A 17,759-nucleotide genomic window follows, 5' to 3' on the forward strand; every position below is an offset into this window, starting at 1 on the left:
TCGTCTCCTACCTTCCAGACTTCACGGAAGCTCTTCTGTGAACCTTGCAGCACTTGCCCGCGAAAGGCAAAGGTCCCAAGTTCAAGTCTCGGTCTAGCACACAGTTTTAATCTGCTGGGTTACAGTTCTGTCCATAATTAAACTGTTTTTATTTATTTGTTGGTTGATCATTGTTAATGTTTCATATTGATGCATTTTATTGTCACACTGACCATAAAAATATCATCATGCTTTACAGGTGATTATGAGATAGCAGCTACTGCAGAAGATCTGCAGCAATTACAAGAGTCTGGAATTATAATTGATGCCTCAGCTCTCAGAGATAGGGCATTCAAGGTATGTAACATTTTCAGTTTCATACACAGTTGCTTGTTTATGGTGGATGGGGCCATGGGGAGTTGTAAAGAAACTGAGGCGAGGCAGTTATGAATATTATATTCCAATAAGAGTTAATTATATCTTGTGACAGCAATATTGAAATAAACTTGTGTGTATGGTCCATAAAGTTAGTGATGAAATGTGCAAATGGGGAATGAAGTGACTGTAGTAATTAGTTACCTCATGGTAGTAGCATGTAGTAGGCCAATTGTAACATCCAGGTTGACCAAATATTCTTTCATTATTTGATTTTATTTGCAACTGCGGTAAAACTCTTTTACTGACTGCCTAAATGTCACTTCTCATTGCCTGCTCACCAGTTCATCAACCAGGCTACTCGTACACAGTGTCCTATATGTTGAACTACTTTAGAAAGGCCTGCCAGCTTGTGATCTATTGTTGCTTTCACTGTAATACACTGCAATATTCTCTAAAAAAAGCAAACTTCTACTTATGTTTGGAGTAATACTTGGTGTTGTAAAAATATTTGCCTGTTTTTAATTAATGATGCATATTACACAACATTTCAACGTGTTTATTGAGACCTTATTTTTTGGAAATGTAACGTATTTGGATACCTCTGCCATTTAAGAACCATAAAATAAAAGTCTTTGGATTGACAAAGAGATTATGTAAGTGGTTATAATTTTTTCTTGTGAACTCTTGAAGTCTACCCACCAAAGCTGTCTAAAATATACCCAAATGTTTCATTTGATGTGGCAGAGATTTCTTGGTGAATGGTTCGTGTATAGCTTGTCCATTGCACTTAGTTTGTTGATGTACAATCTTGATATAAAAGAATGTGCCCAGAAAAAGAAAATCACTTGCGGTCAGATGGGGGAATCATGCAAGCCAAGCAAGGCTCTCTACTTTCCGTTCCATAGGTCCTTTAGTGAGGAGATCCTCAATGAGAGTATTCATAGGCTATTTTAGCCATGCATCATCAAACAGAAAGCCATTTGCATGCTTATTTACAGTCATTATTATAAAGAGCAGTCAAATGAAAGCAAGACAGATGGAAAAACATATAGGTAAACATATAGGTTGGCACTTACACAGAAGATTACAGCAACTAGCCATTTTTTACTAGCTATTTATTTATATAAACAGCGCCGTTACCAGTGTCGAACCGACAGGTTCATCTTCAGACAGCTAATTCACCTTTTACATTAGAGTTCACCTTTTACATTAGATTTCACCTTTTGTTTCCCCATCCGTCGAAATTTCCTTCGGGCGGTGGTGCCCTACAACCAAAACAAGATGCGAGACAATGTCTTTTTCACTGTAATTGTTCCTCACAACGATTTTAAGTGATGTAAACAAATTATTATTCATTAAAGGGAAGATGTTTCGATTACTTATGATGAAGAATCCACGCCATTATGTTCCAGTGGAGGTTGCTTACTTTTTTTGTATATATATATCTGCTTGTGTCTGTATGTGTGGATGGATATGTGTGTGTGTGTGCGAGTGTATACCTGTCCTTTTTTCCCCCTAAGGTAAGTCTTTCCGCTCCCGGGATTGGAATGACTCCTTACCCTCCCCCTTAAAACCCACATCCTTTCGTCTTTCCCTCTCCTTCCCTCTTTCCTGATGAGGCAACAGTTCGTTGCGAAAGCTTGAATTTTGTGTGTATATTTGTGTTTGTTTGTGTGTCTATCGACCTGCCAGCGCTTTTGTTTGGTAAGTCTCATCATCTTTCTTTTTATATATATATATATATATATATATATATATATATATATATATATATATATATATATATATATATATATATATATATGCATTATACAGTTTTCCTTCTCATCCCGTACGATAAGTCTCTCCTGACCCACAGTTCTGGTTAACTTTCCCAAAATCTACCCCTTTTCGTTAGACCTCTCCGCTCCTTTTCCTCATTCCTCTTCCTTCCCCTTTAACCCTTGTTCCTGAAGATGGAGCCACTGGCTCCAAAAGGTTGCCAATTACAACTGTCTTTTATGTGTGTGTTGTGCTGCTGCTTGGTGAGTAGATTTTTTTATACATCAAATAATGAGACTGAAGTTGAGACATAATTATTTTGCGCAATTACACAATTTTTTTTATTTTACTGAGAGTAATGATGGAGCTGGACTAATGATACAGATTTACAAATGAACTGTGTCACCACTTGTCTGCATACCAAGAACATTTTGAATGCTTTCTTAATAACCTAGGACTTTCATAGACCAAATTCATGATAAGATATAAAATACACATAAATTAAGTCACACAACCACTCACCTGCAGATTGGATTATGCATAGGCATACTTGAATATTGTAGTTCGTGCAGTCTTTTACATGTATAGATGCACCACTCCTATTGATCTGGAGGTGAGTAGTTGTCTATTGCTTTCTCTTTTACTCTTAAAATACATCAGTGTTAACTTGCTGGACACATTTGAGGAAGGACTCTTTCTCCTTCTGCTCCACCTGTCTTGAGGGTTTTTCAAAAGCATTGGAATTACATTCTGTATAATCATCCCAGAATTATTGCTAGAACTGTTATTGACTGCCGTAGTCTGCCCCCGGTAGCTGAGTGGTCAGCGTGACGGAATGTCAATCCTAATGGCCTGGGTTCGATTCCCAGCTGGGTCAGAGATTTTCTCCGCTCAGGGACTGGGTGTTGTGTTGTCCTAATCATCATCATTTCATCCCCATCGACGCGCAAGTCGCTGAAATGGCGTCAAATCGAAAGACTTGCACCAGGCGTACAGTCTACCCAACGGGAGGCCCTCGTCACACGACATTATTATTATATTGACTGCCATAGCACAAACTTTCAAATGATTCTCATAAAAAAAAAGTTTATAATATTCAGTTTATTGTTGGTCCTTCAGCTGTGAAAAAAGATAACAATTATATAATATTTTAAAACCTTTATAACACACACCACCTACGAGTAGTCCTCTGGACTCCACTCGTACTTGTTTGGAGCTGCGGACAGGTTCACATCACCTGAATACATGATTTGTGCAGGATTATTCATGGTGGGAAAACTAAATAGGAAGATCTGACTTTTTTTGGTAACATTGTTGGTAATTCATGAGGTTCCTAATTATTAAGTAGCTGATGTTTTCTTATGTAGTTATTACAGAATGATGTTATTGCTGTACTGATTTATGGCTTCAGCTCTACGTTTTAATCATGCCACTTGCTTGCACAAGCATATTTTTATCTAAATTTACATTTATACTGTATTTTGTGTCCAGGCGATGAAGTTATTTTTGCAGCTGTTGCTCTGAAAGTGGCTGTTACTGTCAGAAGATGGACAGAATGGCAACAAAAAGCCAGATGTAGTTAGTTTTGATAGTGGCTGGGAAGAAGGGATGAAGGCAGGGACATATACTCTCTATTAATGACAGGGGTGAGGCCGAAATATCTGGAGAAATTACAGAACTTTGTGAGAATGGGTGTGACAAGGTGCCTGTCACTGATATTGAAAGGAATTTGTTAGAGTGACATGGTGATGAGAGAAGCAATTTCATCTAGTTAGAAATAAGAATTAAGCCAATCATTTCTACATTTTGTGATTGGACTTACTCACTGACTTATTCCCAATTTCTCCTCCCTGGCATGCTTAAAAATAAAGCAAAAGGTGCTACCAAAATATACATAAACTTTCATCACTTAAAGTGCTAAATATACAAATAGAAAACAACATGTGTGAAGGTGTATGCATATTTACTCAGAAATAAATGATTACCAACGACAGTGGGTCATTAGGTTCCTATATACACCTCGTCTTACCATACCCCTGGATTTAGGATACTCAATCCGTGTTTGTTTCATTCCATTTGTAGCATGTAAAGCAATCATGGCAAAGAACTCCTTTCTCGACAGTAATACATAAAAAAGAAATTCTGATGGCAAAAGTATTGCATTTGTGGAAGTTTACTCACCAAAAACTGCGCAAAAACTGTGTACAAAAGCCTGAAGCCAGCAGCTGGCCACAGAGTTCATTATGTGGATTCATGACAGTTAAAACTGTCATTTATTTCCCTGCACCAACGTATTTGCTAACTCTTGTAGTTCCACTCATTCTACTGCCAGATGGTGACTTAGACCTTTTTTGTTCATTGCTGATCATTGTGTAACATCCGCTTTCACTAGAGATGGTACTCAGAGAGAGAGAGAGAGAGAGAGAGAGAGAATGTTAGCTGTAGCTTGTTAAAGGACTCATCTGAAAGCGAGCAAAGTTTTCATTCTTTTTGTGTGCCTGTGGAAGATTTATGATGCTGCTACTATTCAGTGTGTTGTCTCCTTTACTCTTAGATTATTTAGAGTCTGTCAAAACTTCCCAGACTAACTTTACATAAATAACATAAGTTCTGTTTCAATAGTATACATATACAGGGCTATTACAAATGATTGAAGCGATTTCATAAATTCACTGTAGCTCCATTCATTGACATATGGTCACGACACACTACAGATACATAGAAAAACTCATAAAGTTTTGTTCGGCTGAAGCCGCACTTCAGGTTTCTGCTGCCAGAGCGCTCGAGAGCACAGTGAGACAAAATGGCGACAGGAGCCGAGAAAGCGTATGTCGTGCTTGAAATGCATCACATCAGTCAGTCATAACAGTGAAAAGACACTTCAGGACGAAGTTCAACAAAGATCCACCAACTGCTAACTCCATTCGGCGATGGTATGTGCAGTTTAAAGATTCTGGATGCCTCTGTAAGGGGAAATCAACGGGTCGGCCTGCAGTGAGCGAAGAAATGGTTGAACGCGTGTGGGCAAGTTTCATGCATAGCCCGTTACAGGACACGTGTATCTGGACATGCTGGAAAATTGGCTCATGCCACAACTGGAGACCGACAGCGCCGACTTCATCTTTCAACAGGATGGTGCTCCACCGCACTTCCATCATGATGTTCGGCATTTCTTAAACAGGAGATTGGAAAACCGACGGATTGGTCGTGGTGGAGATCATGATCAGCAATTCATGTCATGGCCTCCACGCTCTCCCGACTTAACCCCATGCGATTTCTTTCTGTGGGGTTATGTGAAAGATTCAGTGTTTAAACCTCCTCTACCAAGAAACGTGCCAGAACTGCGAGCTCGCATCAACGATGCTTTCGAACTCATTGATGGGGACATGCTGCGCCGAGTGTGGGAGGAACTTGATTATCGGCTTGATGTCAGCCAAATCACTAAAGGGGCACATATTGAACATTTGTGAAGGCCTAAAAAAAAACTTTTTGAGTTTTTGTATGTGTGTGCAAAGCATTGTGAAAATATCTCAAATAATAAAGTTATTGTAGAGCTGTGAAATCGCTTCAATCATTTGTAATAACCCTGTATAATGAGGGCAGGCAACCTCACAAATAGAGAATTAAGTGGTGAGTGGAAGGATGTACCATAGAAGTAATAGAGATTTGTACTTATCTCGCTACCATTCTTCAGAGCTGATTTGTGGAAAAAACACACACTACTAGCTGCAGTTTGAGTTACGGTACTAACTGTGGCTAAAGAAGGTGTGTGTATATACTTTTGATAAAACTTGTCAGCTGTCAAGAAGAAAGAAAGATTGCTAACTCAAGCGCTATCTGCTTTATTTTTGTTGACTTGTGTGTTTAGTGAAATTTTTTCACCTTAAACTAATAGTAAATCAAAATTTGTTTGCACTTCTGATTCAGACCAGTTGCATCTCTTTTCTTTACTGATACGGAAAATTTCCTTGTCTCTAACCCAGTTTCTTTCATGAACTTGATAACCATTGAAAGACCATTACATTTTACCCTTATTGTCTCTCCTAAGTCTGTGGAAACTTTCAGAAAGATTATATAACATCTCAGATAGTGAAGGGAGACGAAAATTTAATAGTCATGGGTGACTGGAACTCGATATTAGGAAAAGGAAGAGAAGGAAACGTAGTAGGTGAATGTGGAATGGGGCTAAGGAATGAAAGAGGAAGCCGCCTTGTAGAATTTTGCACAGGGCATAACTTAATAGTAGCTAACACTTGGTTCAGGAATCATAAAAGAAGGTTGTATACATGGAAGAAGCCTGGAGATACGGGAAGGTCTCAGATAGATTATATAATGGTAAGACAGAGATTCAGGAACCATGTTTTAAATTGTAAGATGTTTCTAGGGGCAGATGTGGACTCTGACCACAATCTATTGGTTATGAACTGTAGATTAAAACTGAAGAAACTGCAAAAAGGTGGGAATTTGAGGAGACGGGACCTGGATAAACTGAAAGAACCAGAGGTTGTAGAGAGCTTCAGGGAGAGCATTAGGGAACGATTGACAAGAATGGGGGAAAGAAATACAGTAGAAGAAGAATGGGTAGCTTTGAGAGATGAAACAGTGAAGGTAGCAGAGGATCAAGTAGGTATAAAGACGAGGGCTAGTAGAAATCCTTGGGTAACAAAAGAGATATTGAATTTAATTGATGAAAGGAGAAAATATAAAAATGCAGTAAATGAAGCAGGCAAAAAGGAATACAAACATCTCAAAAATGAGATGATAGGAAGTGCAAAATGGCTAAGCAGGGATGGCTACAGGGCAAATGTAAGGATGTAGAGGCTTATCTCACTAGGGGTAAGATTGATACTGCCTACAGGAGAATTAAAGAGACATTTGAAGAAAAGAGAACCACTTGCATGAATATCAAGACCTTAGATGGAAGCCCAGTTCTAAGCAAAGAAGGGAAAGCAGAAAGGTGGAAGGAGTATATAGAGGGGTGGTGTACTTGAATGTAGACGAACATGAAATAGGAGATATGATACTGCGTGAAGAGTTTGACAGAGCACTGAAAGACCTAAGTCGAAACAAAGGCCTGGGAGTAGACAACATTCCATTAGAACTACTGACAGCCTTGGGAGAGTCAGGCCTAACAAAACTCTACCATCTAGTGAGCAAGATGTATGAGCCAGGCGAAATACCCTCAGACTTCAAGAAGAATATAATAATTCCAATACCAAAGAAAGCAGGTGTTGACAGATGTGAAAATAACCGAACTATCAGTTTAATAAGCCACAGCTGCAAAATACAAACACGAATTCTTTACAGGCAAATGGAAAAACTGGTAGAAGCCGACCTGAGGGAAGATCAGTTTGGATACCGTAGAAATGTTGGAACACGTGAGGCAGTACTGACCCTACAACTTATCTTAGAAAATAAATTAAGGAAAGGCAAACCTCTAGCATCTGTAGACTTAGAAAAAGCTTTTGACACTGTTGACTGGAATACTCTCTTTCAAATTCTAAAGGTGGCAGGGGTAAAATACCAGGAGCAAAAGGCTATTTACAATTTTTACAGAAAGGAGATAGCAGTTATAAAAGTAGAGGGGCATGAAAGGGAAGCAGTGATTGGGAAGGGAGTGAGACAGGGTTGTAGCCTATCCCTGACGTTATTCAATCTGTATATTGAGCAAGCAGTAAAGTAAACAAAAAAATTCGGAGTAGGAATTAAAATCCATGGAGAAGAAATAAAACTTTGAGGTTCGCTGATGACATTGTAATTCTGTCAGAGACAGCAAAGGACCTGGAAGAGCAGCTGAACGGTATGAACAGTGTCTTAAAAGGAGGATATGAGATGAACATCAACAAAAGCAAAATGTGGATAATGGAACGTAGTCGAATTAAATCGGGTGATGCTGTGGGAATTAGATTAGGAAATTAGACGCTTAAAGAAGTAAATGAGTTTCGCTATTTGGGGAGCAAAATAACTAATGATGGTTGAAGTAGAGAGTATATAAAATGTAGACTGGCAATGGCAAGGAAAGCGTTTCCGAAGAAGAGAAATTTGTTAACATCAAGTATATATTTAAGTGTCAGGATGTCGTTTGTGAAAGTATTTGTATGGAGTGTAGCCATGTATGGAAGTGAAACGTGGACGATAAATAGTTTAGACAAGAAAAGAATAGAAGCTTTCGAAATGTGGTGCTACAGAAGAATGCTGAATATTAGATGGGTAGATCACATAATTAACGAGGAGGTATTGAATAGAATTGGAGAGAAGAGAAATTTGTGGCACAACTTGACTAGGAGAAGGGATAGGTTGGTAGGGCATATTCTAGTATTGGAGGGCAACGTGGAGGGTAAAAATAGTAGAGGGAGACCAAGAGATGAATACACTAAACAGATTCAGGAGGATGTAGGTTGCAGTAGGTACTGGCAGATGAAGCTTGCACAAGATAGAGAAGCATGGAGAGCTGCATCAAACCAGTCTCTGGACTGAAGACCACAACAACAACAACAATAACAATGCATGTGAATGACACTGTGCAAAAACATGGATTCTGTAGTTTACCATCTCTGTTGCTGTTATCCTTATTCATTCTGATTACAATGAATATCAGTGGAGTATTGCAGTAGTAGAACCCACTGAAAATCAGATAAAATTCTCTGTAGCTACAAATGTTGTTTTATTGGTGTACATTATATTTTCTATGATTTAAGTCCATCAAAAGTTGTTCCTGTTACAGTGTGTTTAAAACTCGATTAATATTGTTCCAATGTTGGAACTATTTTTGCTTGTGTTGTTATATGAAAAAGTGCAAGGAACAAACTCATACAAAAAAAGCAGATATGAATAGATTTGTATTTTAATTGCAGCCTGCAGTTATTGTTAAATTGGGGTGCACAAGTGGCCGAGGGAGGGGGGCTGAAATGCTGTGTGCTTCAATAAATGAACAAGCATTTTTTACTAAAGGCAATGTATATATTAAGTAATTTCTTCTGCTTCAGTTACTTTTTACTAATATTTAACTAGCATGATGCATTGTGGCAGCATGCTGCCATCATCAGGTGCATTCGACTTACATGTACATTATGTTGATCTGAAGTGTGATTAGTTTTGTTTGCTGTGGGTTCCACTGAGATGATGTGTTGAAATACAATCATTTTTGTTGGTAATTTAGCTGTCTGGAACACAGATTATGGTGAAGAACACATCACAGCTTAATATTTTCACACAAAGATAGTTAGTATGATGTAAAGAACTGTATGTGAAAGAGTTAAGCTTTGATGTGTTCTCAATGTGCACTATACACACTTCACAAGCTACCGTATGGTGTACGGCAAGAGGATATCATGTACCACTACTAGCCATTTCCTTTCCTGTTTCCCTCATAAATGAAGTAAGGGGAAAATGACTGCCTAGATGCTTCCATACTAGCCTGAACTCATCTTTTATTTGTTGTTCTTATGCAAATTGTACATTGGTGGCATAGAATTGTTCTGCAGTTGGCCTGAAATACCGATTCTCTAAAGTTTCTCAATAGTCATCTTCCCTCCGGAGATTCCCATTTGAGCACACAAAGCCTCTCCGCAATACTTGTGTGGTGATCAAACCTACTGGTATCAAAACTAGGAACATACCTTTGAATTGCTTCAGTGTCTTCCTTTAATCTGATCTGGTGAGCATCCCACACACTAGAGCAGTACTCAAGAATGGGTTGCAGTAATGTGCTGTATGCTGTTCCTTTATAGATGAGCTACACTTTCCTGAAATTCTCCCAATTAACTAAAGTCAATCATTTGCCTTCCCTGCTGCCATTCTTACATGCTCAGTCCATTTCATACTGCTATACAGTCTTGTGCCTAGATATTTAATCAACACGACTTTTTCAAGCAGTTCACTACTAAATGCTGTATTCTGACACCACAGGATTACATTTTTGTACATTTATAGCAAGCTGTCATGTGTCACACAAAGTTCCTTTCTGTCCAAGTTCTTCATCAGCAAAAAATCACGATTTCCTCCTAACCCTGTCTTGTCAGATCATTTATGTATATAGAGAGTAATAGAGGTCCTGCCACACTGCTCTGAGTTACTTCTGATGATACCCTTGTCTCTTGTGAACACTTGCCATCATGGACAGTGTAGTGGGCTCTATTGCTTAAGAATTCTTTGAGCCACTCGTATGTCTGGGAATCCATTCTTATGCTTGTACCTTCATTAACAGTCTGCAGTAGGGCACCTTGTAGAACATTTTCTGCAAATGTAGGAATATGGAATCTTCCTGTTGCCCTTCATCCATGGTTTGCAGTACGCCATGCAAGAAAAGAGCAAGCTGAGTTTTGCATGAGTGATGATTTCTAAATCCATGCTGATTTGTAGAAAGCTTTTCTGTCTCAAGGAAATTAATTTTTTTAACTCAGAATGCGTTCAAGAATTCTGCAGCAAACCGATGTTAAGGATATTGGTCTGTAATTATGCGGCTCCATTCTTTTTATATAGGGTGAAGTGTAACCATGGGGTTAGTGTAACCACGGCTTATGGTGCCTTAAAGAAGCTGTATTTTTACCTCTGACCTATCACACATATTAATTTACTCCTTTCTTTGTTACATTTCACCATAAGTTGTCAAATCTGACATAAATTGGTAATTAATTTTTGGACTTGAATTGACGTCTACATTTTCACTCTGCGAGTGAGTGACATGCTCAGAATTTGGTGGTCTGTCATTTTTGCAGTTTTAAAGATAACTGCACAATTTTTTGGTTACAAACTAACTTTTGCATGAAAATTTCAAATATGAGATTCATTTTACTCTGCTGCTAAAGCTCTTGATATGCCAGGCATGGTTACACTGACCCCAACTTTTTCCCATGTGGGGCAAGTGTAACCAACAGGCTGGGGCAAGTGTAACCGGGGTGGGGGTGGGGTGGGGGGGGGCTACACTTGCCCCAAACAAACTTACCGGAACAGATTTACTTATTTAAGCCGTAACCTTGTTTTTGCTATCACACTAGATCAACTAAACTGGTCTTCCTGTACATATGGATACCAGAATACCTGATGTGCTGGATTTGTAGGCCTACTGAGTTTGTGTGAGACATATTTTATTTTTTATTTAAGTCTACTATATTTTTAAACCACATTTCCTTTTATAAAATATGACACAATCCGACAGTGTAGTCGCACTGGTAAAACAAAGAAGAAAAGGATTGCATCAGGAGCCGAAGTTATCACTTTTCAAGATGCCATCTATGAAGAAAAAGATTTTAAAGGAAACAAGAATAATAAGGAAAAAGCAAAACGAAAAAGCATTATAGACATAAAAAAGGGCTTGGTAATGAAAAGTAAATCTTCCAAACAAAGTGCTGTTACTTTATTCGAAATGGCATCTCCGATTGTTGTGGGAAAAAATCCCCGATTGCTCATGTGGGTAACAAGAAAAAAAGACTGGAAGTTGAATCGACAAGTGAAGAAAGTGAAACTGAAGGAGGCCTATCTTTAATAAGAAAATGGGACCATAACAATACTGGACAATCTCAGGAAAGAAATGATAAACTGTGAAGAAGAAAACGAGGCAAACTTTTTTGAAGCCAAAGATAAAATTACAGTTAGAAACTATGTTCTGGTAGCTTTGTAACAAAATGTAAGAAAGTTCATTTTATTGGCCAAGTTACCAAAATTAGTGATTTAGGAGATCCAGAAGTGATTTTCCTCAGATGCAAAAATAAGACAAAGCATGGCACGACATTCTACTGGCCTGATAGAAGAGATGAGATGGAAGTTCCAACCTCTGATGTCATTTCAGTGCTGCCTGAGCCTACTTTGAGTCGCAGGGGAGACCTGACATTTGGTGTTACATTTGATTCATACAACATTCAGTGACTAAGTAATAGTTAGGGCCTAAGAGTGAATATAATAAGTTGAATTAGGGCAGTTTAGCGTTAAACACAAATTGCCAACAACTTTAGTTCAATTACCATGAAAAATAATAGAAAGTGAACTTATAAAGTGAATTTTTCTTTTCTCTTGATACTAGATACTTTATTATTTTTGTTAAATTGCCTACTAAAGAAAAAATATTACTTTTGTAGAATTTAAACTAATCAATTACTGGCCTAAAACAAAAATAAATCATCTATGAAGCATTCTGTTTCAGTGTTTTATGGTTTAGGCTAACACTTATTTTTTTGGTTTATCTGTGTATTTCATAATATACAAAGAGGCGTGTGCAAAAAAGTTCATATCTTGAGTAAAATTTAAGATATTTTAATAATTTAAAAATCCTCAAATTCAGTAAAAATTGGGTAATCAGGTCACTTACCCCAAGTTTCTTTTACAATGCTCTGTATGGGTACAACAATGCGGGGTTACACTTGCCCCAAACCATGGGGCAAGTGTAACCTCACAACACAAAATTTTGAAAACAATTAATTGATCATATAATTTCTTTTTTCAAAAACAAAATGTAGATTGTTTAAAAGCCAATAAGTCAAACTTTAAGCATGAGAAATTTCAAAATCATATCTTCAATAACAAGTTGGCAATTTGGTGTCAAAGTTGAACTATGCCAAAACGTGGTTACACTTACCCCACTTCACCCTACAGCAGTCCCCTGTGCTTTCCTCCATTAGCTTGGGGCTCTGCACTGGACAAGAGGTTCATGATAAATGCCAACTGAGTAAGGAGCCATTGCCGCAGCATAGTCACTGTAAGACTGAACAGTTATTCCATTTGGACCTGGTGACTTCTTAGTTTTCAACTCTTTCAGTTGCTTCTCTATACCAGTATTCTCCATACAGAAGTCTGTGCTATGTCAAACCATGGTATATTTGCACAATCCTCTTGTGTGAGTAATTTCTTAAATGCAAAATTTAAAACTTCACTTTTCCTTTTGATGCCTTCTATTGCCATACCAGATTGGTCAGTGAGTGACTGTATAAAAGCCTTTAACCCTCTTAGCGAGTTTATGCAGCACCCGAATTTTTTCGGATTCTTGGCAGTATCTTTTGCTAATGTATGATGGTGGAAGCTGTTGTATGCTTTTCATATCAGTCTTTTTACATACACAAGAATTGTTACAAACGTTTGCCTGTTGACATTTGTGCATTCTTTTTTTGAACCAAAAGTTCAACACTGTTAGCTTACTTGATCTGTAGAAAGCTGAGAAGGTTGTAAGGTGATACAGCATAAACTGAATACAAAATGACTTTATTGATCCAGACTGGTGCATTTTGGCACACGTCATCATCAGATAATCTGTCAAAAATAGAGGGTTACATGTAACTATACAAGAAATAAAAAGCAGTTACAAAACCAATATGCATGGTTCTTCTAATTGTGAGATAGTTAGGCGATAGTAACATAACCAACATGAACAGACTGAACAAGAATCCTGAATTGTGTACAAAGCAAATAAATTCTAACACCAGATGGCATTACATGAATGGCTATGGGGTGCTACAGTACTAACAAGCTTGGCAAAGACTTTATTGTGAATAACAATAATTCAGTACAATCTTTCAAATTTATAATTGAAAGAGATGACAATATTCAGAGCAAAATATTTTTTTTTTGAAAAAGTACAGGCTGCTTACAAGATACCATATTATTTCTGGTAATACAGAAGTGGAATATGTTGGTAATACAGAAGTGGAATATGTTTTGTACTTGCAGTCACATTGCTTTATGATGATACAGTATTTATATGTAGTGCATACAAAAATAACCAATAAAGTCATTTTGTATTCAGTTAATGAATTATTACCTTGGGACCTACTCAGCTTTCTACAGACCACATTTATGGGTTACCATGGTCACTTTCCTTCTGTGTGACTTTGCCATAACTTTGTAAAATTTGCTTTCTCAGCATTTTCTGACTTTTATTATTAAACCATGGTGGGTCTTTTCGCTTTTAATCCCTTTACTCAACATATATTTACCCATGAGGTGAATTGCAATCAGTTTATACTTTGGCCATAATTCCTGTACATGCATTGTATTATAACTAAATGATGTCTACTCATTGTCTAAGTGGAGTGCTGCCAACTGCTTGTTTGCTCTTTCTATGGTAAATACTGTTCTAGCCTTCTTGATGGATTTATTAACTTTAGTAATCATCATCTATATGATGAGATCACAATCACTAATCCTTGGCTTTATAATGACACTATTCATAAGGTGTAAAATACTTCCATTACATGTGGGTTGTCTAACTAGCTGTTCAAGGCAGTTTTTGGAAAATGTGTAAAAAGTATGTATGTATGTACCACCTGCAGTGAATCCATAGATTTGGAGTCCATACTCCACAGATTAAACTCGCCTGCAACTAATATTGCACAACATGGGTACTTCTGCACTACTGAGTGTGGTCTTTCTTTGAATGATTCTGCAAATGGTATGGCAGTAAAAACATCCAATAAGTAACTTTAGTTCACCCAGGCCTGCTACTTGCATCCAGATAACTACACAATCCAATGGAATTTCAAGCTTGATAGGCACAGTATATATGTTGACAGCAACTCCTATGGTGTCCAATCTGTCCTTTTGGTGAACGTTCATGCCTTGCTAAATATTTCGGAGCTTTCTGCTTCAGGTTTCATCTAGCGCTTGGTTCCAAGAATAATTTGAGTTGACAATTTTCCTTGGGGGGGGGGGGGGGGCAAAAAGTTCAGGATCTTTGTTATGAATACTTCAATAGTTTACTGTTAAAGTTCTGACAGCCAAAGTGTCTTTACCTTGCTGGCAGTCCGATTTCATGATTTCATTTTATACGTATCAACCGGTGAGCGTTCATCAGAGGACCTCAGACTATGGCCTAGCCTAAACAAAGTGCTGTATACACTACACAAGCACTCTGGTCAGTCAAGTAGTTCGAGTAGTTGCTTCCTGTATGTAGTGCACCCCTGATCTATCAAGGGGAGTCCTACAATTCTCCACCCTATGGCCCACGTCCAGAAATCTGCAACAAGACCGTTACAGAATTGACGGAAACTTTGGTTGAGAACGTGCTTGATGGTGGCATTATGCTACTAAAATGCATCATGCTAGTTAAAAATTAATTTCTACTGCTTGAGTCACTTTTTATTAATTCATAAATTTACTATACAGTCACAGTCATCAAAACGGTCTATGTTACATGTAAAAATATAAGTTAATATGGCTATAAATTTATTTTACTATAAATAAGTTGTTGTTTTATTTTTACCCAACACAAATTTAATTTTGTCGGCACAGGAACTGCGACTAACAGTTCCAGGAGGACATTTCTTGCGTGTTGCTGCTTCACCGTGGCAGCAACAGGCAATTGACTCGGAACTGGTTCCGTTTGCAGCAGCGGAGCCTCCACGTTGAGCAATGCAAGATCACCTGCTGTGGATTTTTTTGGATGCCAGGATGAACCCTGGTTTGGAGTTGCTGCCAGCTGTGGTTGGTGGCATCTATTTTTGGTTTGTGCTGGCACTGCCCCGGCCTTTGTGCCTGGGTTTTTGTCTGGGGGCCTGGGGGTACGGCCGGGAGGCGCCCCCTCCTCACCCACTCTGCATGTGTAGAGATTGGGTGGGCTGTTCTCCTTTGGCAGATGAATCTGTCAGTTGGAGGCAGCTCTTGTTGTCTTCACCGACACTTTAGCTTTATTGTTCACCTTCTGTTTTGGATGCAATTGGTATTGCTGTTTAGAGGAGTGCAAGTCCACTAATATTTTAATACTAGTCTCTAGAAAAGGTATTTGCAGGAATCAGGGCTGTAATTGTCATGCTACAGGGAGCACTACAAGTGCAATGTGAATTTTTTTTACATGTGTAGGTTGAAGCATTGCTTCCACTAGTGGTGATTGTTGTAGCCATTGTTACAGTTGGTAATTGCTTGTGGAGGTTTCAGGCACTCCTGTTGGAATTTTATTAATCTTGTGTGGTCTTTATTTATTTGCTTTGTGAGGGAAAAAAGGATTTGCTCTTCTTACATGCATTTGATTCCTAAAGTTAGTAGCTTTTCCCTTCTAGTTGTAACTGGATAAATGTTACGTGTGAACTGATACATTCATTTTAGGTACCACATTGTTTACAATATCTGTTAAAACTGGTGCTTTTAAAAGATACTCTCATTAATTACTTTGCCATGATAGATGGTGTAGTAAACATCATAAAAAATTGTTAAGTTTTGTCTTGTACTATTTATCCATCTAATTTTGTGTTAAATCGAGATCCTTGCTGTCTCTAGCTTGTAGCAACATTTGTACTAACTTGTATTTGCATCTTACAATTGGTGCACATGAGAAAGCTGTAATTTTTTCAAATATTTTCACCTTCTGTGGATGTTGTTATACTGTTGTTTAAATAGTTTTGCAGTTCAAATTTTGTGTAGTGCTCATTGTTGTTTCGATAGAATCATTTGTAAATAGGCAATCAAATGATGACAGTGTGTCAACAAAAATAACAAACCTGAAAAGATAGTTGTTAAATATGAGGTGTTGTTTAATTACAATATATATATATATATATGTCTATATATGAATGTTTAAAATATTCTGTTGCATTATTTTCATTGTTGAATGTAATAAAGTTATAAAGTTGATGTCATAGAAGTGTTTACTAATTTTCATTCTGCCAACATGAAATAAGATGCTTCTGTTTGAAATTGGATGAGGTATCAGAGAAGTGTTTTATATAGCTGTTACGACTAATGTGCTTCTGACCATTGTAAATTGAGATATTTGTGTTTGAATTTTGATGATATGTCAAAACAGTGTCTGATGAGTGTCATTAGTATCTCGTTTTAGGATTAGATTTTTAAAAAATTGAGATAGAAGACTCTAGCAGTTTTATTATTATTGTTGTTGTTGTTATTATTTCACAATTAAATAACTCTTATATTTGATCATACATATGTTTTGAATACAATTCATACACTTTGTTTATACTTGACTAATTAGTAGTACATGTGTATAAGATCATACTTTTGGAAACTATAGATGAAGATTACTACAAAGAAGGATTGTATCATTTAATAAGTGAGAAATTCGACAATAACATGTCAGAGCATAAATGTTATACATTTATTGCACAGATAATTTACTGTGATTGTGTAAAATAAAACTATTTTGATGGATGTACATCTGTTAGGGTTTAAAGAGAAATATATGTGGTTAATTAGCAGTGGATTGTTTTCATATAAAATTGTGTAGTCTATTCTGGTGACCATTTATAGAACTTCATTTTTCGCCTATCAGGCTGCAGTTTAATCCAAAACTATTTAAAAATCAAATATGCTTCTTTTCTTAGCAGCCCTAGTAATTGCAAAAAATTTTTCATCCATATACTTGTTGTACTTCAGTGTGAAGTTTGTATGAGTGTGTGATTGTGAATACAAAATTTTATGTACTCCATCAGCACTTTTTTCTTGGAGAGCTTTTCCTGACTTTGTTGTTTAATTATTGATCAATAAACAGCATTTGGTTACTAAGACCTTGTTCCTACTTCTCTTAATCCAGTAACAGCATTCCTCTTGCCTCTTTGCTTTGGTACACACGCAGGTGGCACAGTAATTAATGCACTGGACTCTTATTGAGCAGTGGGTTAAATTGTGCAGTTTTCCTGATTGGCAGTCATGATAAGAAATTGTAACATTGTATTCTCTCCTGAAGCAATTGATTATTTAAATTTTAC

At 37.4% G+C, this 17,759-nt stretch overlaps 1 protein-coding gene across 4 annotated transcripts in view; it reads left to right on the forward strand.

Moving 5' to 3' along the window:
* Positions 1 to 17,527, forward strand: part of LOC126194770 (PR domain zinc finger protein 10-like) — a 208,324-nt gene extending 190,797 nt beyond the window's left edge. For all 4 annotated transcript variants that reach the window (XM_049933056.1, XM_049933055.1, XM_049933057.1 and 1 more), the window contains 2 exons: positions 239 to 336; positions 15,334 to 17,527. In XM_049933056.1, the coding sequence (XP_049789013.1) occupies positions 239 to 336; positions 15,334 to 15,450 (215 nt within the window). In that variant the 3' untranslated portion in view covers positions 15,451 to 17,527. The remainder of the gene's footprint in view (positions 1 to 238; positions 337 to 15,333) is intronic.
* Positions 17,528 to 17,759: the final 232 nt, after the last annotated feature.

The sequence above is a fragment of the Schistocerca nitens genome, chromosome 7 (assembly GCF_023898315.1).
Source record: "Schistocerca nitens isolate TAMUIC-IGC-003100 chromosome 7, iqSchNite1.1, whole genome shotgun sequence".
Classification (NCBI taxonomy): Eukaryota; Metazoa; Arthropoda; class Insecta; order Orthoptera; family Acrididae; genus Schistocerca; species Schistocerca nitens.